At 48.5% G+C, this 22,116-nt stretch overlaps 1 protein-coding gene and 1 long non-coding RNA gene across 4 annotated transcripts in view; one reads left to right on the forward strand and one right to left on the reverse strand.

Annotated features, from left to right (window-relative positions):
* Nucleotides 1–5,276, reverse strand: part of PEDS1 (plasmanylethanolamine desaturase 1) — a 23,884-nt gene extending 18,608 nt beyond the window's left edge. The window contains exon 1 of one of the 2 annotated variants that reach the window (NM_001205093.2): nucleotides 5,061–5,276. In NM_001205093.2, the coding sequence (NP_001192022.1) occupies nucleotides 5,061–5,184 (124 nt within the window). In that variant the 5' untranslated portion in view covers nucleotides 5,185–5,276. The remainder of the gene's footprint in view (nucleotides 1–5,060) is intronic. The other variant, XM_005673004.4, reaches the window with a different exon arrangement.
* A 195-nt stretch (nucleotides 5,277–5,471) lies between these two features.
* Nucleotides 5,472–21,464, forward strand: LOC102164659 (uncharacterized). Of its 2 annotated transcripts, XR_014832560.1 has the most exons (4): nucleotides 5,472–5,885; nucleotides 9,298–9,380; nucleotides 19,440–19,551; nucleotides 19,727–21,464. It is a non-coding gene; the product is annotated as an uncharacterized LOC102164659 (long non-coding RNA). The 2 variants fall into 2 exon arrangements; XR_002339851.2 differs by lacking the exon at nucleotides 19,727–21,464 and having other exon boundaries at nucleotides 19,440–19,584.
* The last annotated feature ends 652 nt before the right edge of the window (nucleotides 21,465–22,116 follow it).

Raw genomic sequence — 22,116 nt, forward strand, 5'->3', positions numbered from 1 at the left:
TGCAGCCTCACACTGGGTGGGCCTCCCTTGGTGGCAGTCCTGGCCAGGCCCCTGCAGTGGTCTGGGCTTTCTAGCGGGAGCCATGGTCTCACTCACATCCAGTCCCTTCAGAGAGGAAATGTCCTAGACGAGGGAACTGAGGCTCAGTGGGTAAAAACGAAGAGCTGGGTTTGGGTCTTGGGCTCATAAATGGAACATATTAGCCTGGATATTCAGGGCTGTCCTGATTTCAAAGACAGTCCAGCTCTCTCCCCATGCCAAGAAGAATGTCCCCAAATCTGAATACTTTCCCATCTAAACTCTATCTCTTTGGCTTCTGGAATCTGGATCCTTCTGCAGACAACAAGTGCCTTAACTTTGATCCACAAAAAAATAAATCCATAATAATAAGTGGCCCTCATGGAGCACCTATGACATGTCACATACGGGGGGCCAGGGGTGATCCCAGCCAGGCCTCGCCTGCCAGATGCCCCGTCCTTCAGAGGGAGAAACTGGGCCTGGAGAGAGAAAGTGTCTTGCCCACAGCATCATCAAGGTCACAGCATGGACAGTCAGCCTGGCAGGGCCTGCATGGTCAGGTGGTCTAAATGGCATTGCTTCACAGATGGGCAGACTGAGGCCTAGGGAGGGACGGACTTTGTTCAGTTCAGAAGAGCTCAGGCTGCTTCTGGTAGGGCGCTGGGCCTGGCCAGGGTACATGACCTGGGCCGAGTTATCATGGGGATGCCTGATGGCCTGGGGAGGGGGCTGGGTTGTGTGTGGTGGCTGTGCAGGGTTGGGAGGTGCAGGGGAGGCCACCTCTGCTTTCCTGGGGGCAGGCCATGGCCCAAGGCGTGGCATCAGGCCCGACGCCTCCGGTTTTGGTCAGACAAGCCCTGGATATCCTGCACTTCTGGTGGCCCTTGGCCACTGGGAAACCCTCAGCCTCAGGGAGGTGGGGGGACAGGAGGTAGAAGACAGGGACCAAGAGAGACACAAGGAAGAGCGACAAAGAGACAAACAGAGATGGGAGAGAAGAGGAATCAGAGACACAGAGAGATGAGAAAGAGAAGAGGACAGAGACAGGGAGCAATTACAGGGAGACAAAGAGAAAGAGGGAATGAGTATGGCCAGGGAGGAGGAGAGACAAAGAAATGGAGAAAGAACAAGATTGAGGGAGACAGGGGAATCCAGGCCAGAAGTGTGGCAGGAACAGGGCCCAGTCAGGGAAGGGGCCTCAGGGAGGCATGTGTGGGGGACAGAACCCAGGCTCAGCTCTAGGACTCGGGCCAGGACCCCCGCCTAGCAGTCCTACACCCTCCACCTTTCCCCTGAGCCCTCGCTAAGAGTCCCTGTGTCCCACAGGGCAGGGTCATCCATAGTTAGCCAGGGTAGTGAACAGCTGGTTCCAGGGACTCCTCAAAATCCACCCCTGGAGGCAGGGCGCCAGCTGGCACCTTCTGGGAAGCTGGACACCTGCCTCACCTCCCGGTTTGCCCAGGAGGCTTGGGGAGGCCGGCCAAGCCCTCCAAGCTCTTCCCAAACACCAGCACCTGGCAGAGGGGGCGGTGGTGCTGCGAAACCCAAACCTGGACGCTTGTGGCTTCTGAGACCCACAGGACCAGGCCCCAACTCTTTGGCCAGACACTCAGAGCCCACAGGATCAGTTTGAGGCTGCCTCGCCCCAAGCTGCCCTGACCAGGCGACTCACAGCTCTTAGCTGACACGAAGCCCTTTGTCTCGCCTGCTGGCCCTGCACACATGCTGCTGCTCTGTTGACCCGGAACACTGGTCCCTGCCCGCACACCCACCCCAGGATGGCTCACCTCCACAGTGAAAATTTAGAACATGGAACCCACAATGCCCCTGACCAGTGTTCTGGTTCTGGCTCTGCTGGCTGTATGACCACGGGCAGGTCACCACTCTTTGCGAAGCCTCAGAGATCTTTTTTTTTTTTTTTTTTTTGGTCTTTTTGCCTTTTCTTCTAGGGCCGCTTCCGCGGCATACGGAGGGTCCCAGGCTAGGGGTCGAACTGGAGCTGTAGCCGCCAGCCTACGCCAGAGCCATAGCAACGCGGGATCCGAGCCGCGTCTGCGACCTACACCATAGCTCACGGCAATGCCGGATCCTTAACCCAATGAGCAAGGCCAGGGATCGAACCCGTAAACTCATAGTTCCTAGTCAGATTCATTAACCACTGTGCCACGATGGGAACTCCCATCAGAGGAGATCTTAAAGATGGACAGAGTGCAGGCACTTTAGGCAGGCCAAACAGATGCAGCCCCTGGCCCTGCTGGCCTTCCTCTGGTGGGGGCAGATGCAAGTCGCATCCCAGGCAAGAAATGTTAGGAAGAATGCATATGGGGGGTGGGCCATAAGGAGGCTACTGGGGTCTGTAAAATGGAGTTAATACCAGGGTGCCCCAGAGACAACTTCCGTGAAGATGAAATGAGAGTGTATGAGAGAAAAGCCCAGCATACAGTCAGTGCTCAATAAATGCCAACTATGTTAACTGCCTTATTATTGCTGCCAACTACTAAGGTGCCAATCCCCTCTGGCCCCAGGAATCTCAAGAATTCAGTCCTGGAACCCAGGAACTTTCCGCCTCTCCCCTGGCTCACTCTGTTCCAGCCCACCAGCCTCCTTGGTGTCCTGCAAACACTGCAGGCTTGCTCTCACCTCAGGGCCTTTGCACTTGCCGTGTCCCTGGTCTGGATCAATCCTTTCTCAAATATCTTCATGCTTCCCTCCCTTCTAGTCTCTGTTTAAACGTCATTTGGTCAGTGAGGCCTCTCTCTACTGCCCTCTCTCTAAAATGTCACTGTGATTTCACTTTCCCTTTTTCTGCTACAAGTTTCACAGCACTTGTCACCATTAGGCAAGTAAGATATTTCCCTTGTTTACTGAGTTTACTAAAATGCCAGCTCCATTCTTCTTACTTTGTTTACCTCTTTGCCCTCAAAGCCTAGAACAGGGACTGGGACAAGGGTGCTCAATATGTATTCAGTCTGGCCCCTTATTTTAGGCCCAGAGAAATGAAGGTTCTTATTAAAAGCTACATAAGAAAGGGACAAAGGCAGGCAGAGGGAGGAGGATGGAATTTGGAGAAACCGTTCTTCCTTCCTCACTCCCCCTACCCAGGCACTTTTCCCAGCCCTGCCCCAAGTGCAGTCAGGAGGAGATAAGGTCTCTGACTGCAGGTGTGGGGCACCAGGAGATTGCAGCCTTAGATCCCCAAGTGGCTGTTCTTTAGAGAGTGAGGGGCACTTGGGGAAACCAGAAGTGGACAGAGGGTCAATCATGGGAATGAAGAGATGGTGGTCCACTGGGGAGGCTTAGAATGACAACGTACGATTTGGTTGAAGGTGGGTAGAGCTGGACACCAAAGGAGGGGGGCCCCTGAATCCTTGATCCCAGGTGGTGAGTCTGAGGACCAAAGAGGCAAGGCAGCTTACTCCGAGACTCACAGGAAAGGTTCAACTATTGGGTTAATAACAGGGATTGCCTACTGTATCCCAGGCACTGGCCAAGGGAGATGATCTAATTTCTTCTTTTCAATGATACTGAGGAACAGATAAACTGTACCTTGTTCCCATTTTAGAGGTGAGGAAACAGAGGCTCAGAGATGGAAAGTGGCTTGGCCCAGGTCATACAGCTAAGAAGTAGAGTCCGGAAGTCAGGTCCAGACTGTCTTAGGGAGCAGAGGAGGTTTTAAAGGCCACAGACTGGGTGTCTGGGGAACAGGCTGAAGAAACCATGGCAGCATGGGCCAGGTGCCCAACTTAGGCATGAAAAAAAATTACAAACAGAACATGGAATTACAAGTCTAGAAAGGCCTCTGGTGAGCTAGGACACAAAGAGAGAGCAAATGGCCCAAGGTCACAGTTATGGCAGAGATGGTATGCAAACCCAGGCCAGTCAGGGCACAAAGCCAAAGGTGGTAGTGGACTCATGCCTGCCCCAGGCTAGGGCTGTACATGGTGGATACACCCTGGCAAAATGAAAGATGTCCGAACGTTTGACAAACAAAGCTTGGTGTGATGGCAACATCCAGGCAGAGGGGCCTCCCAGTCACCTGACTCCAGAGTTCTCAAAGGCACTTCCTTAACCCCTGGGGACACTTGGCCTTCCTGCAACCTGGCAATGAGATTCCTGAAGCTCAAGTGGAAGTCAGAGAAGGGGGAGGGCGCTGGTGCTTGCCGGAGCAGAAATGGTAGGCCCAGCAGGAAGAAGCCAGGGCCCTTGGCCTGGGGACAGAACCTCTGGAGACCCTCAAGTCCTAATAGAGGGGGCTAATATAAACACATGGGAGAAGGTTGGAGTTGGGGCTTGTATATGAGAGGAGCTTAAATGGAAGATTCGTAGTGCCCCCACCACCCTAGGATTCCAAAGTATGGAGTGAGAGATAATGCTGGGGGGAGGGGAGGAGGAGGGAAGGGTGGTCTGCAGATGGAATCTATAAATACAGGATGGGGCTTTGGAGGAAAAGTTTCTGGGGAACCCATTAGCTGTGGGACCCTGAGTTGATGTTCCCAGAGCAGGGAGCCTAAACGTGCCCAGATTTGTGGGGTGAGGTTACTAAAGTCCAGGGCCTTGGCTAGGGCAGAGATGGGGCCCTAGAGTGTGAACTTCCGATCTGGGGAACTTGGAATACGGTGTAACTTTTGGGGGGGTCGAGGACGGTGCATGTGGCTGAGGGGTTGCCTTCAGCTTGGACGGGGTCCTGGGGTGCGGGGTGGTTCCTAAGTCTAGGGACGCTCTTTGCAGCCGCGGGTACCCTGGGCTAGGATCTGGATCTGGTAGGATGATGGGAGCTGTTTGTTGCCCGAGGAGCTGATATGGCAGTTTCTAGACCTGGGGACTGTTTTTGCATCCAGAAAGTCCCGGGACTGGGATTCTAGCTTGGGCTTGGAAGAGGCGCAGGGGTGGGGTCCCGGACTTAGGGGTGCTATTTGCAAGTTAGAAGCCGCTGGAGTTTGCATCGAGGCCTGAGGCAGGGGTTCCGATACAGCGGACTGGGGGTCGCTGTCCGTAGCTCGGACGGGTGACTGCAGGCCCGGAGGGGGGCCCAGAGGTCCTACCTGGTGAGTAGAGCGCGGCCAGCTCGCGGGCCCCGGCATGCTGCGCGCCCCAGCGCCGGCAATACGCCGCCTCGTCCTCGTCGAGCTCCAGCTGCTGGCCCGGTCCGTCTTCCGCGCCCGCCATGGCCACTCGCCTGGCCCGCCCGGTGCTCTCTGCTGGCGGCGGCGGCGGCGGCGGCAGGGCCGCGGAACCGCGGCGAGATCACGCCGCCCAATGACCGCCCAGCACCGCGCGCGACTGCGGCGCTGGCGGGGACCTCGCCCGGCCGCGCGTCACAGCCAATCCGGACCCGCGCCGGGGCCACACCGGCCAATCAGCGGCCGCTGAGCCGCAGCCAACCGCGGCGAGCGGGGGGCAGGACCGCAGCTGGCGCAGCTGGGCACGGAAGCGTAGGGCGGCGGCGCTTCTCTCCCGGTCCCGCTCCGTCTCCGGCGCCAACCGCACCGGAACGCGGGCAGTGTGGACGCCCACCTCGGGCTCGGTTTACCCGCCGGTGGAGAGGGCCGAGGTCTTGCGCCAGCGGACCTAGAAGCGGCGTCTCTTCAGCACGCGCAGTCCAGCGTCTACTCTGTGCCAGGGACCCGTGTGGAGGGTGCCTGGTCGGGGCCGGGGAGCCAGCGCTTCCTGGGCACTTTAAACAGTGCTCCCTGGCTGGGACCGGTTTACCCCGGGCCGGCTTCTGGGCCCTGCCGCGCGAGGACCGAGCGTACCCCTACGGTGCGCGGCGCGCCGGGGGACGAGAGACGTCGAGCCTGACTCACCCCTGGGGACTCCTGCTCTCCTGAGGGAGAGGACAGGAAACTGCTGAGAGTCACTAAGATTTGGTGAGCGCTTAAGACCTGTTAGGCGCCGGGCCAAGGGCTGGACAACAGCATGTTCTTACAATAACGAATTGTGTTGCCTCCTCAGAGGCCCCTCCTGACCGCGCCACTCTGAGTTGCTCCCTCCTCTCCGCCAGTCACTGTGACATCATCCCTTTTGTCTTCTCAGTGCTTGTCGTAGGCGGTGAAGAGTTCGCGTCCTCCCCACCAGAAAGCAAGCTCCCGAAGGCCGGGACTTGGGTGGTTCACAGCTGAACCGCCGTGTCTGGCTCAGCATAGGGCTCCTGTTGGAAGCTCAGTAAATGCTGAATGCGTTAAGGCTCAGCCAAATGACTTTACTGCCTCAGCAGGTAAATGACACGTCCAGCTGGCTACAAAGTACAGAATAGTTGTTCACATAAATTCCATATGGTGCTACCAAATGGGAGGCCACGGAAGGACCCAAGAGGTGCCCAGGGGGAGCAGGGACCGGACATAAGACCCCTTCTAGAATGTATTTTGGAGCTCCATCCTTGTTCTGGTGTTCTGAGGGTTTAAGCCCTGGATTTCTCAGCTGCTAGGAAAAGCCAGTCACCTCAGGTGTGATTCCTGGGTGTTCTTGTGCCGGGTGGCTGCTGTCTCCAGCCAGGCCTGTGCTCCTTCCCTGCTTCCTTCTATACTTCCTCCCAGGAAAGAAAAGTATGCTTCTGTAGCAGGGACAGGTTGCAGCCCAAATCCTGATGAATTCTGGCAAAAGTGGGTGGCCTTGTATTATTAGCATACACCATTCGATTTTTCAAATCCAGGAGTTTAACGTGTTTTGCCTTGATGGGGGCTGGATCTCAGATTTCAAGGAGACAGCTTCCCAAGCTCTCTGCACGTGTCCCAGACCTCCAAGCAGGTTGCGATGGCTGGTTACTGCTGATGTCTATCAATCTCCTAGTGCATCACAAGATGGGTGAAGGACAAACAGACTGCTAAGGTCATTCATTCATTCACTCAGCACATATTTATTAAGCACCCACCTGGCCTGGGCTATTCTAGGGAAATAGCAAGGAACATGACAGTCTCCTGGGAGGTGGGGGTGAAGGTCAGAGAAGACCTGTTCAAGAAGTGACATTTGAGCTAAGACCTAAAAGAGATGGAATGAGCTATGGCAATATCTGGGGGCAAACTGTTCCAAGCTAAAGAGTTCCCAGTGTGGCTCAGTGGTAACAATCCTGACTAGTATCCATGAGGATGCAGGTTCGATTCCTGGCCTTGCCTAGTGGGTTAAGGATCCTGTGTTGCTGTGGCTGAGGTGTAGGCTGGCAGCTGTTGCTCCAACTGGACCCCTAGACTGGGAACTTCCATATGCTGTGGGTGTGGCCCTAAAAAGCAAAAAAATAAATATGGGAGTTCCCATCGTGGCTCAGTGGTTAATGAATCCGACTAGGAACCATGGGGTTTCACGTTTGATCCCTGGCCTCGCTCAGTGGGTTAAGGATCCAGAGTTGCCTTGAGCTGTGGTGTGGGTCCCAGACTTGGCTCAGATCCCGAGTTGCTGTGGCTGTGGTGTAGGCCGGCAGCTATAGCTCCGATTAGACCCCTAGCCTGGGAACCTCCATATGCCTTGGGAGCGGCCTAGAAAAGGCAAAAAGACAAAATAAATAAATAAATAAAAAATAAATAAATAAAAATTGTTCCAAGCCAAGAGAACAGCAAGTGTAAAGGTTCTGAATCAGGAACATGCTTGCCATGCCCAGGAACAGCAAGGAGGCCAGGGAGATAGGAACCAGGTGAGCGATGGGAAGATCGGGGGAGGGGAGGTCAGAGAGGGTCAGATAGGGTAGAATCTTGAAAGGATTTAGTGGGTCTTTGGTTTTTACTTAAAATGAGCTGGGACATCTCTAAGTTTTTTATTTTTTAATTTTAAATATTTGTTAATTTTTTAAACTTTTACAATTTATTTTTTAATTTTTAATTATTTATTTATTTATTGTTTTGTCTTTTTGCCATTTCTTGGGCCATTCCTGCGGCGTATGGAGGTTCCCAGGCTAGGGGTCCAATCGGAGCTGTTGCCGCTGGCCTACACCACAGCCATAGCAACTCAGAATCCGAGCTGCGTCTGCAACCTACATCACAGCTCATGGCAACTCTGGATCCTTAACCCACTGAACAAGGCCAGGGATCGAACCCGCAACCTCATGGTTCCTAGTCGGATTCGTTAACCACTGAGCCACAACGGGAACTCCATAAACTTTTACAAATTTTTAATTAATTTTTTAAAAAATTAATTTTTTTTGGCTGTGCCTATGACATACAGAAGTTCCCGGACCAAGGACTGAACCTGGGCCACAGCAGTGACAATGCCAGATCTTTAACCTACTAGCCACCAGAGAACTTCCCTCTAAGGTTTGAATAGAGAAATTACATGACCTGATTTGTATTTAAGAGAATGATTTTTTTTTAATATGTAGGACATTCATACAGTTTGAAAGTAAAAAATATATATATACATATATAATATAATGGAATCATACAGTATGTGGTCTTTTTTGGTCTGTTTTCTTATATTTTGCATAGTGTTTTCAAAGTTTGTCCCATGTTGTAGGACTTCATTCCTTTTTTGGTCATCACCATTCCATTGGATGGATAATCCTCATTTTTGTTTACACATTCAATTGATGAACACTTGAGTTGTTTCCACCTCTGGTTGTTATAAACAATGCTGCTGTGAACACATTCATGTCCAAATTTTTGTGTGGAGATTTATTTTCATTTCTCTTGGGTTTATGCTAGGTCAAATGGTAACTTTGTTTAACTTTCTGAGGAATTGCCAAATTGTTTTCCATGACAGTTGCACCATTTTACACCCCCACCAGCAATGTATGAGTGTTCCAGTTACTGTATGTCCTTGTCAGCATTTGTTATTTTCTGGGTTGTTGTTGTTTTGTTTGTTTGCTTTTTGTCTTTTTAGGGCCATACCTGCGGCATATGGAGGTTCCCAGGCTAGGGGTTGAATTGGAGCTGTAGCCACCAGCCTAAGCCACAGCCACAGCAAAGTGGGATCTGAGCTGCATCTGCGACCTACACCATAGCTCACGGCAATGCCAGATCTTTAACCCACTGAGTGAGGCCAGGGATCGAACCTGCATCCTCATGGATGCTGGTCAGATTCGTTTCCACTGAGCCACGATGGGAACTCCTATTTTCTGCTTTTGGTTGTAAGCATCTCACTATAGTTTTGTTTTACATTTCCCTAATGACTAAAGATGCTGAGCATCTTTTCATGTCCTTTTTGTCCATTTGCACATATTTTTGGAGAAATAGGTATTCAAATCCTTTGCCCATTTAACAGTTGGGTTGTCTTTTTATTGTTGAATTGTAAATGTTCTTGGCCCTAAAAAGAAAAAAAAAAGAATCATACAGTGACCTTGACTTTACATTTTTATAGGATCCTCAGTCTGTGTGTGGGAAGTGCACTCAGATACCATGCAGAGGCAGGAGTCCAGAGAGGATGTGGCTGCAATAGTCCAGGTAGGAGGAGATGGAGGGTCAGACCAGGGTGACCTCGGAAGTGGGAGAAGTGGTGGATTCTGGATGCATTTTGAAGGTGGAGTGTCTAAGACTTGCTGGTTGATGGAATGTGGGGTGAAGGAAAGAGAAATCGAGGACAACTCCCAGGTTTCTGGCCTGAACCACTGGAAGAATGGAGATGCCATAGACTGAGCTGGGGAAGAACAAGGTGGGAGGAGGCTTAGGGAGGGGCAGACCAGGGGTTCTGTTTTGGGCATGCTTCGTGTGAGGCGCATGTTGGATGTCTCAAGTAGAGATGTTGAGTGGCATAAAGCAGTTTTTCTGCCCTAGAGAATGATGCATAATTTTGGTCATTGAGGTAGAACAAAGTCAGAAAGGAGGGAAGATGTGGAATCACACACCTAAAATTGGGGAAGGCCAAGGGCAGTGAAGGACAGTGGAAGGATCCTGGCCTTTGAAGCTTGGAGTCTCACGGCTGTGTTTCTGAGCCTGTGTGGGTCCATTTTCCTTCTATGCAATGGAAAGAATAACATTTCATAGGCTTGTTGTAAGGTTCACAGTGAGCACCGTGAAAGGCTGGAACCCCTGCAGAAATATCTGTTAATGCTTGACCCTGAAGTGATGGGGTGAGAGCCACACCCTCACCTGACAGTCAAGGCCCTGCTGACTCTTCAGCCTTGTCTTCTGTCACCGCCCACTGTCATCCTGCTGCCAGGCCTTTGCCCTCACTGTACCTGCTTTCTGGTTCACATGCTCCCCAGAGAGGAAGTGGCTGTCCCCTTCTTCAGATCTCTGTTCTCCAGCTCCTCCTAGTTGTGAGACTCAGGCTGCCAAGCTGCCCCTCAAGGTGTCACAGTGTTGGGGGATGGAGCCCCCCCATGACTTGCCTCAAGTCACATTGATCTGGATTGCCCCATTAATTTATTCACCAAATCTTTACTGAGACCTGCCGTGGGCCGGATGCCATGTAAAATGCTGGCCATATAGCAGTGGTTCCTGCCCTCCCAGTTGCAAGTAAAAAGACAATCTAGGGACAGGAGATGTGGGGAAAAGAGATGGGTGCAGGATGATAAGGGAGTGCTTTGTTAGATGGAGGAAAACGGAGGGAGTGTACGGCCCGGGGTTGAGAGCAGTAATGTGTGGTCCGCAATGGTGATCAGCATCTACTGAGCACTTCCTGCATGCCGGGTCATGTGATAACTTCATCGAATCTTCACACCATCCCCCAAACAGTTACTTATAACAGTGCCAATGCATTTCTCCTTACAACTCTGTGGATTGGCTGGTGGTTCCGCTCTTTGTTTCACCTGTCTTACTCTTGCAGCTTCATTCAGCTTCCTGCTGTGCTGCAAGGTCCACAGTGGCCTCATTCTTACATCCAGCAGTGGGTACTTGTTGTTGGCTGGGGCGTCTCAGTTCTGATTGTGGCCTCTCATCTTCCAGGAGGCTATCTGGCTTTTTCACATGGTGTCATCAGGGCACCATCCAAGAGTCCTCGGGTCAGATGTCTTATCAGTTACTCCATTGCGTCTTATTCATCCAAACAAGTGAAAAACCAGCTTGGAGACTCCTTGTTCCTCACTGGCTCTCTTGCACCACACACCCATTCCTGGACAAGTCACTAGCGGGAAGATAAGTTGCCCCTTGGACTCATCAGGCTTTCCAAGGATCTGGGGATGGGGTCACTTTTCTGAGGCAACTGGGCTGCCTAGGGGAGGGGTGGACATTTGAACAAAACTGGGGCCTGGTGGGTCCATAACTAATCATTGTTAATGTTGGGTGAAACTTCTTTCTCGGCACTTCACAGATGCAAATAAATGCAAAGAGAACTCGTACTGGGAGATCCTTGGGACTGTGACCTGAATGAGGTCCAGATCTTGGGCACAGTCATGGATCTTTTTCCTGGGAGTAGGCGGGAATAATAGATTAAAACCATGTTTCAAAAACTAGAATAAAGCATAGAGGATTTTTAAAAACTCTTTTAAGGAGTTCCCGTCATGGTTCAGCAGTTAATGAACCCGACTAGGATCCACGAGGATGCGGGTTCCATCCCTGGCCTCACTCAGTGGGTTAAGGATCTGGCATTGCTGTGAGCTGTAGTCTAGGTTGCAGACTTGGCTCAGATCCCTCATTGCTGTGTTTGTGGTGTAGGCCAGCAGGCTGTAGCTCCGGTTAGACCCCCTAGCCTGGGGACCTCCATATGCTGTGAGTGTGGCACTAAAAAGAAAAAAAAAGAAAAAAGAAAAAAAAAAACCACCACTTTTAAAATAATAATTGCTAAAAAATAATTTCAAATTTACAGAAAATTTGCCAAAATGTTGCAATAAACTTCCATATATCTCCTTTACTCAGATTCCCACAATTATCAACAATTTGCTACACTTGATTTATCATTCTTTCTCTGTGCATGTGTAATTTTTCTGAACCATTTGAGAGTCAGTTACACAGGAAAGACACATTGTCCTTTCAGTCTTAACTACTTTGATGTGCATCACTGAATAACATGTACATTCACTTCTATGACCACTGTATAGTTGTCAAAATCAGGAAATTTAATGCTGATACAATGTTATAATATCATTCTTATTGTCCATATTCAAATTCCACTAATTATCCTAATAATGACCTGAAATCTTTGTTCATAAACTAGTAACTAGCAAGGTCATAGACCCTTTCCAAAGAGAAGAAAATCAGTAACATCCACAAATCTGCATAAAGAATCTGTGTTTAGAAACCCTACTGGCAGGCTCTGTACTTTGAGAGCAGTGATTCTCAACTGGGGATGCTTTTTACCCTCAGAGGACATTTGGCAATGTCTGCAGGTATTTGTGGTTGTCGCAACTGGGGGTGATGGTATGCTCCTGGCATCTTGTGGTGGGTAGAGGCCAGGAAAGCTGCCAAACAGCCTACCAGACATAGAACAGCCCCCACACCAGAGAATTCTCTGGCCCAGAATGTCAGTGGTGCTGAGGTTGTGATCTGTCAGTAACTTGGGGAGAGTCATCTCCCTCCGTTGCAGTTGGAGCACCCCACAGATCTGTAATTCACCCCAGCAATTCCTTCTTCCCAGCCTCTCTGGAAATCCCTGCTCCTGTAGGTATGGGAAGGCCCGGCCAAGTCTGTTTATGGTGACTCCAAACTGGAACCAACCCCCATGCCCCATTAGGAGGAGACTGATAAAATAAAACAGTGTAGTCACACTGTGCTTGCAATCTTCCCTTTGGCTCTATTTGCTCCTCTGGAAAATGGGGTTGGGGAGATGGGCTTGGAAGGATGCCAGGAATTCTGGGCCCAGCTGCTGCTTTATGACTTATGGGTATAACTGCTCTGACTCATGCATGATTGATGCATTGGGATTATTCATAGACATATCTCTGGGCTTTTATTGACAGCAGGCTGCCCTGGAATGTCTCTCCACTGGAATCGAGGGCAGGGCCTCTGCTAAGTCACCTCTGGCCCCCGGAAGTCTGGCTTAGGGTCTGGCTGATTTTAAAAGCAGCTGCCATTTCTTTTGTTTTCTCTCTTTCTTTTAAAACATTTATCTTTTTATTTGATGGTTTAGATCTGTGCTGTCTAGTATAGTACAAGTGACTACTGAGAACTTGAAACATGGCTAGTCTGAATTGAGATGTGCTATCAGCATAAAATACACATTGGAGTCTGATGCAACTGCTGTTTCCTTAGTGCCAACTGTACACCAGGTTCAGTCCTAAGTCTATATCGTGTCTCTCATAAAATTCCCGCATGGGATGATCATGCTTACTCTCTTGTCTCCATATTATTAATGAGGAAACTGAGGCTCAGAGAGGTGATGAAATATAGCTGGGAAAGACAAAATTGGGATTCAAACCCAAGACAGTCAAATTATGAAGTTTACGCTATTTCTAGTCTGCTGCACCTTCTTCTGCACATGGTGGGTGCTCAGAAAATATATGAGTGACAGAGAATGGATAATATATTCATTGGTAATAGAGTCCCAAGTTTTAGAGGAAAACATGATGGCTGCCCAGCTATGTTATCCAATGACTACTGTTCCCAGCCTCTCTGGCAGTATTATAGGACATATGCCTAATTCCAGCCAGTAAGGTGAGAGTGGAAGCGGCACAAAACATTCTTGTTTGTGTCCTAAAGAGGGTGACTTCTACTTCTTTTTCTCTACTTCCTACTGGTAGTATTGTAGGTGCAATGGCAATGCTCAAGCAGCCATATTGGGCCATGAGATGAAAACTACTGGTTGAAGATGGGAGTGCTCTAAGATAGAAAGAGTCTGAGTCCCTGATACCGTAAAGCCATCATCCAACTCTGGACTGTTTTCATTCAGATTGAAGTGAAAATGGAAATGTAAACTAATTTTTTTTGTCTAGGAGACATTTTTTTTCCAGGACTGCACCTGTGGCATATGGAGATTCCCTGACTAGGGGTCAGATTGGAGCTGCAGCTACTGGCCTACACCACAGTCACATCAATGTGGGATCCAAGCCATGTCTGTGACTTATTCCACAGCTCATGGCAGTGCTGGATCCTTAACCTCCTGAGCGAGGCCAGGGTTCAAACTTGCATCCTCATGGATAATAGTTGGGTTTGTAACCTATTGAGCCACAACAGGAACTCCAGGACATGTGTTATTTGAGCCATTCTTACAGCATTGAGCCTGTATCTCACTAGTGCATTTGTTAAATGAACAAACGGATGATTGAGTGATGGAAGGAGTAGTCAGATCGAGGTCCAGAGACATAAAAATGCATAAACATAGCACTTGAACTTAGGTGGAAATATCTTCCAAGTGCATTGGAAAAGTTCATGGCCAGTGGAGCCAGTTTCAAATCTGGCTCTTGTACTAGCTAGCTGTATGCCCCTGGATAACCCACATGCCCTCTGTGGGCCCCACACTCCTAAGTTGTACACCAGGCTTAGCAAGTTCATGGAATCCGTGCAATTTAAAGATGTTCAGGAGTTCCCATCGTGGCGCAGTGGTTAACGAATCTGACTAGAAACCATGAGGTTGCAGGTTTGATCCCTGGCCTTGCTCAGTGGGTTAAGGATCTGGCGTTGCCGTGAGCTGTGGTGTAGGCCGCAGATGTGGCTCCGATCCTACATTGCTGTGGCTCTGGCGTAGGCCGGCGGCTACAGCTCTGATTAGACCCCCTAGCCTGGGAACCTCCATATGCCTCGGGAGCGGCCCTAGAAAAGGCAAAAAAAGACCAAAAAAAAAAAAAAAAAAATGTTCATTGCTCTCTGCAATTCCATTTCTAGGAATCCATCCCCAGAGAAATTATCACCCAATAGGCCATGAACACAGGTGCAGGGATGTAGCTGCAGACTGGTTTGTGTAGCAAAAACTTGAAAATATCCTTAAAGGTAATTAAATAAACTGGAAGGTTCATGCTCTAGAGTGCTTAACAGCTAATTGTGGTCGAGAGGAATTCTGTGATGACACCTGCTGGCACAAAGTGATACTGCAGCCCAGTTCAGGGAGGAATTGGAAATTTGCAGAATAAGAGGTTCAGGGTGGCTGTTAAGCCACAGAGCAAAGAGAGACTTAGAAGGCCAAGGCAAGGAGGCTGGCCTGAGTGTGGAAGTTGAGAACAGAGATTTGGGTTCAAATTCCATCTTCACTACTTACTGGCCGGGTGACCTTTGGACTTAGTTTCCGAGCCTTAGTTTCTTCTTCAATAGAATGAGGATCCTGGGGCCCTCACCTTACAGATGTCTGGTGAGACTTGAGAAGAGCATTCACTCCTTTGATTATTTATTGAATTAACATTAAGCACCTATGATGCATCTTATCTAGGCGCTGAGGGTACACCAAGACCTGGGTCCTGCCCTCAGGGAGTCTAGTTGGGGGAATACTATAAAACACACACATGCACCCGTGTGCGTGCGTGCGTAGGAGACTTTCAGGCATTGATAACACTGTAAGGGAAAATAAAGCAGGAGATGGATCTGTGTGGGTAGAGGCATTATTACAAATAAGGTGCTTGGTGGGGGTTTGAGCAGTGGATTGAGGGAGAGGCATCTCGTGTATACAGAAGACATTACAAAGTGCCAGTGGAGGAGTTCCTATCATGGTTCACTCAGTGGTTAACAAAACTGACTACTATCCATGAGGACTTGGGTTCCATCCCCGACCTTGCTCAGTGAGTTAAGGATCCAGCATTGCTGTGAGCTGTGGTGTAGGTTGCAGACGTGGCTCAGATCCTGAGTTGCTGTAGCTGGGGTGTACACCATCAGCTGTAGCTTTGATTTGACCCCTAGCCTGGGAACCTCCATATGCTGTGGGTTGGCCCTCAAAAGACAAACAAAAACAAAAACACAAAGTGCCAGTGGAAGAGCTGGTCCATAATAAATGCTCAACATGTGCTGGATCAGTGTTGGATGACACAGAGAAAGAAATTAAGGGAAGACCAGAATCCATTTCCCAGGGGCTAGGCAGTCACAGAGAGTGAGGGAAGAGTCCTGGGGGCCTGGTAGGTGAGGCAGCTTGGACCTGAGCTGACTCAGCTCTAGGTGGCCGTGGGCTGATCACTGTCTGGGCCTCCATGTCCTCATTTAGAAAGCAGGGCTGGTAATGCCCACCTCGTGAGACTGGGGGTTGTCGTGGGCTGAATTGCTCCCCTCCCAGTTCATATGTTGAAGTCTTGGCCCTAAATGTGACTGTTTTGGAGATAAGGTCTTAGATGATCAAGTTAAAACACAGTCATCAGGCTGGGTCCTAATCCAGTATGACCAGTGACCTTATAAGACAAATACACAGAGAAAAGAGGATATGAGGACACTGGGAGAGGATGGCCATCTATGTGCCAAGGAGAGAGGACTTAGAAGAAGACAACCCTCTGGACACCTTGATCTTGGACTTCCAGCCTCCAAGCCACCCAGTCTGTGGTGCTTGGCAGCCCTAGAAAGTTTACGGCAGGCCTAGAAATCTGACGTGGGGATGTATGGATACAGAGAGGCACATAGGAGCCCCTAATAGAAGCTGATTTCCTTGGCCCAGAGCTAGATGGAGCCTCTCAGCCATACCTGGGTCCTGACTTTTGAATCCACAGCGTCTGCGTAGACCCAGAGTCAGCCTTGGGATTGCTGTGGTTACTCTGTAGCTTGGCCCATGGTGTGCCCGGGATCTGCCCTACTTTGAGAACTCAGCTCACTTAATTTCTGCTCCCCCCTCTGGTCCATTACTCAGTCAGTCCACAAACTTGGCATGTATTACCGTGGCCCTTCTGTGATGTATGGCTTGGTTGTATTAGCAAGGGCCCAGTTTAGGAAATGGAGGCCACTCTAGGCATTTAAAACAGAAGATGGAGGAGTTCCCGTCGTGGCTCAGTGGTTAATGAATCCGACTAGGAACCATGAGGTTGTGGGTTCGATCCCTGGCCTTGTTCAGTGGGTTAAGGATCCAGCGTTGCCATGAGCTGTGGTGTAGGTTGCAGATGCGGCTTGGATCCTGCTTTGCTGTGGCTGTGGTGTAGGCTGGTGGCTACAACTCCGATTGGACCCCTAGCCTGGGAACCTCCATATGCCACGGGAGCAGCTCTAGAAAAGACAACAAAACAAAACAAAACAACAACAACAAAAAAACAGAAGATGAAATACAGGGAATTGCTTATACAGATGATAGAAGAGCCTAGAAGCCAAAACGGCAGGATGAGGCACCCAGGATGAGCTACAGCTGGGGGCCAGAGGGACAGAAGGAGGATGTAGTATCACTGGATCCAAGAAGCCAGAGTTGGAACCATGGTGGGGACTGCCTGGTGGGAAATGGGACCAGGAAGGAAGGGCCTGTTGGGGAGGGACTGGTCCTCTTTGCCCTCAGATCCCTGTTCAGCCCTTCCCCTGTTCTGCTCTGAGTTACAGAGGGGCTGGTCTGTGGAGGCTGCATGTCCCAGGCTCCAGGTCAGCTGACTTCCCATTGGCACATGGGGGCTCCTGGTGGGAGATTGGAGGATTGAGGAAGGGAGGAGCCAGAGTATTTTTCCCTTTCTCCTTATACCTTGGGCTGCATCTCCATCAACAACTGAGACTCTCCATGGTTCCAGATCCTGCAGGACAGTCTACTGTGTTTCCAGCTTTGCTGAGTGACCACAGGCCCCAGGCTGCTATAATGTGACCTCCTCCCTTGATCCTTCCAGCCTAGAGGTGGCAATGGCTTTGTGATGCTGTGGATTCTGAATTTCTTCACAATTTCTTGGTAGCTTCTGGACTCATTATCATCTTTCTAACTAATTCCCTGTTGGAAAGTCTCTCTATTTAAATGCTCAGTGGTTTCCTTTCATAATATGAGTGGTTTTCCTTCCTGATACGAGAACTGACTAGCAAGTGGCCAGCCCAGCAGGCCTTTCCAGCCTTTTCCCCCTTCTTACAGATAAGAACCTGGCAAACTACAGATGGGAGAGGCAGCTGGATGCTGGAGATCAAGGGGCAGCCTGAGAATCAGACAGGCCTTGTCTTGTCCTAATTCTGTCACTTGCCAGCTCGGTAAACTTCAAGTCACTTTTTGTCTGAGGCCTCAGTTTCTCACCTGTCATGTGAGCATAATGGTTGTACCCATTGACACAAGACTGTTTTGAGGATTTGATGAGATGTGGCCTGGGAAGAACTTAGCCACAACCTGCAAGAAAGAATAGTAAAGAGGAGAATTCCCCATCAGCAGTTAAAAGACATAGGCCATTATAACAGAAACAGCGGGGGTGCCGATGCAGGGAGAAACAGACCGATGGGGCAGAGTGGTGACTGCAGAGCATCTGGATGCATGAGGACCAAAGACGCAATAAAGACAGCCCCACGACCCAGTGGAGGAGAGACCATTCAAATGATGGTGTTGGGAATGTAGCCGTAAATAAAACTAAATCTTTAACTCACACTGAAAACAAAGGTAGATTCTAGCTGGACTTAACATGGAGTGCAAAATACAAAATTAATAGAAGTTGTATACGCACAGAATAGAATACTATTCAGCAGTAAAAAGGAATGAAAATTTGTCCTATGCTACAATGTGGGTGGACCTTGAAAACAAGACGCTAAGGGGAAAAAGCCAGTCACAAAAGAAAAAATATCGTATGATTTCACTTATACCTAGAGTAGTCAAATTCATAGAGACAGAAAGCAGATTAAAGATTTCCAGCGGGGAGTTCCCATCGTGGTGCAGTGGAAACGAATCCGACTAGGAACCATTGGTTGCAGGTTCGATCCCTGGCCTCGCTCAGTGAGTTAAGGATCTGGCATTGCTGTGGCTGTGGCTGTGGCTGGCAGTTGCAGCTCCTATTTGAACCCTAGCCCAGGAACTTCTATATGCTGTGGGTGTGGCCATTAAAAAAAAAAAAGAAAAAAAGCCTTGTGCTTTCCCCTTGCTCTCTCCCTTGGATCATTTTCTCTGAGGAGGACAACCTCTACCTGGATGTTCAAGCAGCCCTATGAAGAGGCCTGCATGCTGGGGAGCTGAGGCTGCCCACAGCAGCCATAGACGGGAGTCATCTTGGAAGTAGATCCCTTAGCACTGAGCTGTCTGCTGCGATACCCGCTACACGTGCAGTGTGGCTGGTCCAAGTTGGGAGGCACTCTGTTGAACACACACTGAATTTCAAAGATAATGTGAAAAAAACCACGGAGGTCAAATATCTCATTAATAATTTTTTATATTGAGAACATGTTGAAATGAGAAGATTTTAGATATATATATTTTTTCTGTTTATGGATGTGCCTGTGGCATATGGAAGCTCCCAGGCTAGGGGTCCAGTTGGAGCTGCAACTGCAGCCCTACGCCATAGCCACAGCAACTTGGGATCCGACCTGCATCTGAGACCTATGCTGCAGCTCAGAGCAACACTGGATCCTTAACCCACTGAGCGAGGCCAGGGATCAAACCTACATCCACATGGATGCTAGTTGGGTTCTTAACCTGCTGAGCCATAATGGGAACTTCTGATATATTGGGTTTGATAAAATATGTTACTAAAATTAATTCCAGTTGCATCCTTTCTACTTTATAAACTGTGACTACTATAAAATTAAACATTAAACATGGGGTTCTCATTATGGCTTACATTCTACTCTTTCTGCTAGACAGCCCAGCAGATTGCAGCTCCAGCCAACATCTTGACTGAAAACTTCTGAGAGGCTCTACGGCAGAAACTGTCAATCAAGCTACTAATGATTTCCTGCCTCACAAAAATCAGTGAGAAAATGAATTATTATTGTTTTAAGCTGCTAATTTGTGGAGTTATTACATAACAATAGATCGATTGGGTCAAGCATCATAATGGATGCTAAAATTAGTGAAATAGTGAAAAATTTGTGAAAGTTGCAGGAGTAATAGGATATTTAAATGGTTTAAAAATATTTCCCCTCAGGATAGTTATTCCAATAGCCAAGACATGGAAACAACCCAAATGTGCATCGACAGACGATTGGATTAGGAAGATGTGGTCTATATACACAATGGAATACTACTCAGCCATAAAAAAGAATGACATAATGCCATTTGCAGCAACATGGATGGAACTAGAGACTCTCACACTGAGTGAAAGAAGTCAGAAAGAGAAAGACAAACACCATATGATATCACTTATATCTGGAATCTAATATATAGCACAAATGAACCTTTCCACAGAAAAGAAAATCATGGACTTGGAGAATAGACTTGTGGTTGCCCTGGGGGAGAGGGAGGGAGTGGGAGGGATTGGGAGCTTGGGGTTAACGGATGCAAACTATTGCTCTTGGAATGGATTTACAATGAGATCCTGCTGGGTAGCATTGAGAACTATATCTAGATACTTACATTGCAACATGATAATGGGAGGAAAAATTATGTATACATGTATGTGTAACTTGGTCCCCATGCTGTACAGTGGAAAAAAAATTAAAAAATGACACAAATGATCTATTTACAAAACAAAACAAAAAAAAATAGTTATTCATTACAAAGAGAAAACGCAGTAACCTGACAGTGGTGAAACCCGGCAGCTGTCACTCCACCAAGTGATTTATATTAACATCACTAGTAATAGGACATGTGGCTCTCAGGTGCCACCTGGTGGGAAACACAGGACACACCACCACTTGGGTGGTTCCTGCATAGCCTGAGTCCAACCATGAGGAAACTTCAGACAGACAGACCCACAGGAGGGACATGCTACAAAATAACTGACTTTTTCAAAAGCATCAAAGTCAAGCTTAAATTTTTAGGGAAGACAGACCAAGGAACTGTTCCCAATAAAGAAGACCAAAGAGATAGGGCAGTGAAATGCAGAGTAAGTTGCAGGCGCCAGTGCGCCTCACCCCAAAACACTTCAGCATGCACACCAGGAGCTAGAGTTCAATATTTGTTTCTCTGTCAAAGTGACATTCAGTGAAAGTATTCAGTGAAAGGTTCTGGGGGGCAGTGCTGGTCTAGAGCATCTCCCGCAGAGCTGCCCCATTCTTTTTTTAGCATCTGCAGAGTATTTCTTGGAAACAACAGTCACTGATGTTCCATCACGAGATTTGCTATGGCATGTCCATGTGTCTTTGTGCAGGTGTGTCTCTGTAGTATAAATGCCAAGTCTTTCTGGGCTCATTGGCGTTTCCCATTTATAACCTATGGCCAAAGCACAACTTGAGGTTTGATGCACCTTGCAAGGTCACTAAAAGTGTGTAAACGTGTTGTTTTCCCAAACCTTCATCAACCCCTTGTGGAACTAACAATTTTTTTTTAAGCTAATGGTGAAAGTTTTCAAGACAATCAGAACTCTACCGGGAGACTGCTCTGCCACACCCTTCTTTCATCTCACAACACCACTGGGCGTCTCTCCATGTTGACATGTGAAAATCTACCTTGTCCTTTAAAAAAGTTGTGGTGGAGTTCCCATCATGGCTCAGTGGTTAACGGACCTGACTAGCATCCATAAGGACTCAGGTTCGATCCCTGGCCTCCATCAGTGGGTTAAGGATCCAGTGTTGCTATGAGCTCCGGTGAAGGTCGCAGACTTGGCTTGGATCCTGCGTTGCTGTGGCTCTGGCGTACGCTGGTGGCTACAGCTCTGATTGGACCCCTAGCCTGGGAACCTCCATATGCCACGGGTGTGGCCCTAAAAAGACAAAAAAAAAAAAGTTGTGGTAAAATTCACATAGCATAAATGTTACCGTCTTTTAAAAAATTGAGGTATAGTTAGAGTTCCCTAGTGGCTCAGCAGGTTAAGGATCCAGCGTTATCACTGCTGTGGCTCAGGTTGTTACTGTGGTGCAGGTTCAGTCCCTGGCCTGGGAACTTCCACATGCCATTGGCATGGCCAAAAATAAATAAATAAATTGAAGTATAGTTGATTTACAATATTGTGCTAGTTTCAGGTGTACAACAATGTGATTCAGAAATATTATGAGATATTGAATAATAATATGAGATACTGAATATAGTTCCCTGTGCTATACAGTCAGTCCTTGTTGCTTATCTATTTTGTGTAGAGTAGTGTATGTCTCTTAATCCCATACATCTAATTCATCCCTCCCTGCCTTTCCCATTTGGTAACCATACGTTTGTTTTCTATCTGTGAGTCTGTTTCAGTTTTGTATATATATTTCTGTTTTTTTTTTTTAGATTCCACATATAAGTGATATTATATAGTATATCTTCATCTGACTTACTTCTCTAAGTATAATATTCTCTAGGTCCATCTCTGTTGCCACAAATGCCATTATTTCATTCCTTTTTCTGAGTAATGCTCCACTGTATATATTATACCACATCTTCTTAAGCCAGTCATCT

This window comes from Sus scrofa, chromosome 17 (genome assembly GCF_054392235.1).
Source record: "Sus scrofa isolate SSC_HxYL_T2T_F1_AM1 chromosome 17, Sscrofa_HxYL_maternal_Yorkshire_Landrace_v2.0, whole genome shotgun sequence".
NCBI classification, from domain to species: domain Eukaryota; kingdom Metazoa; phylum Chordata; class Mammalia; order Artiodactyla; family Suidae; genus Sus; species Sus scrofa.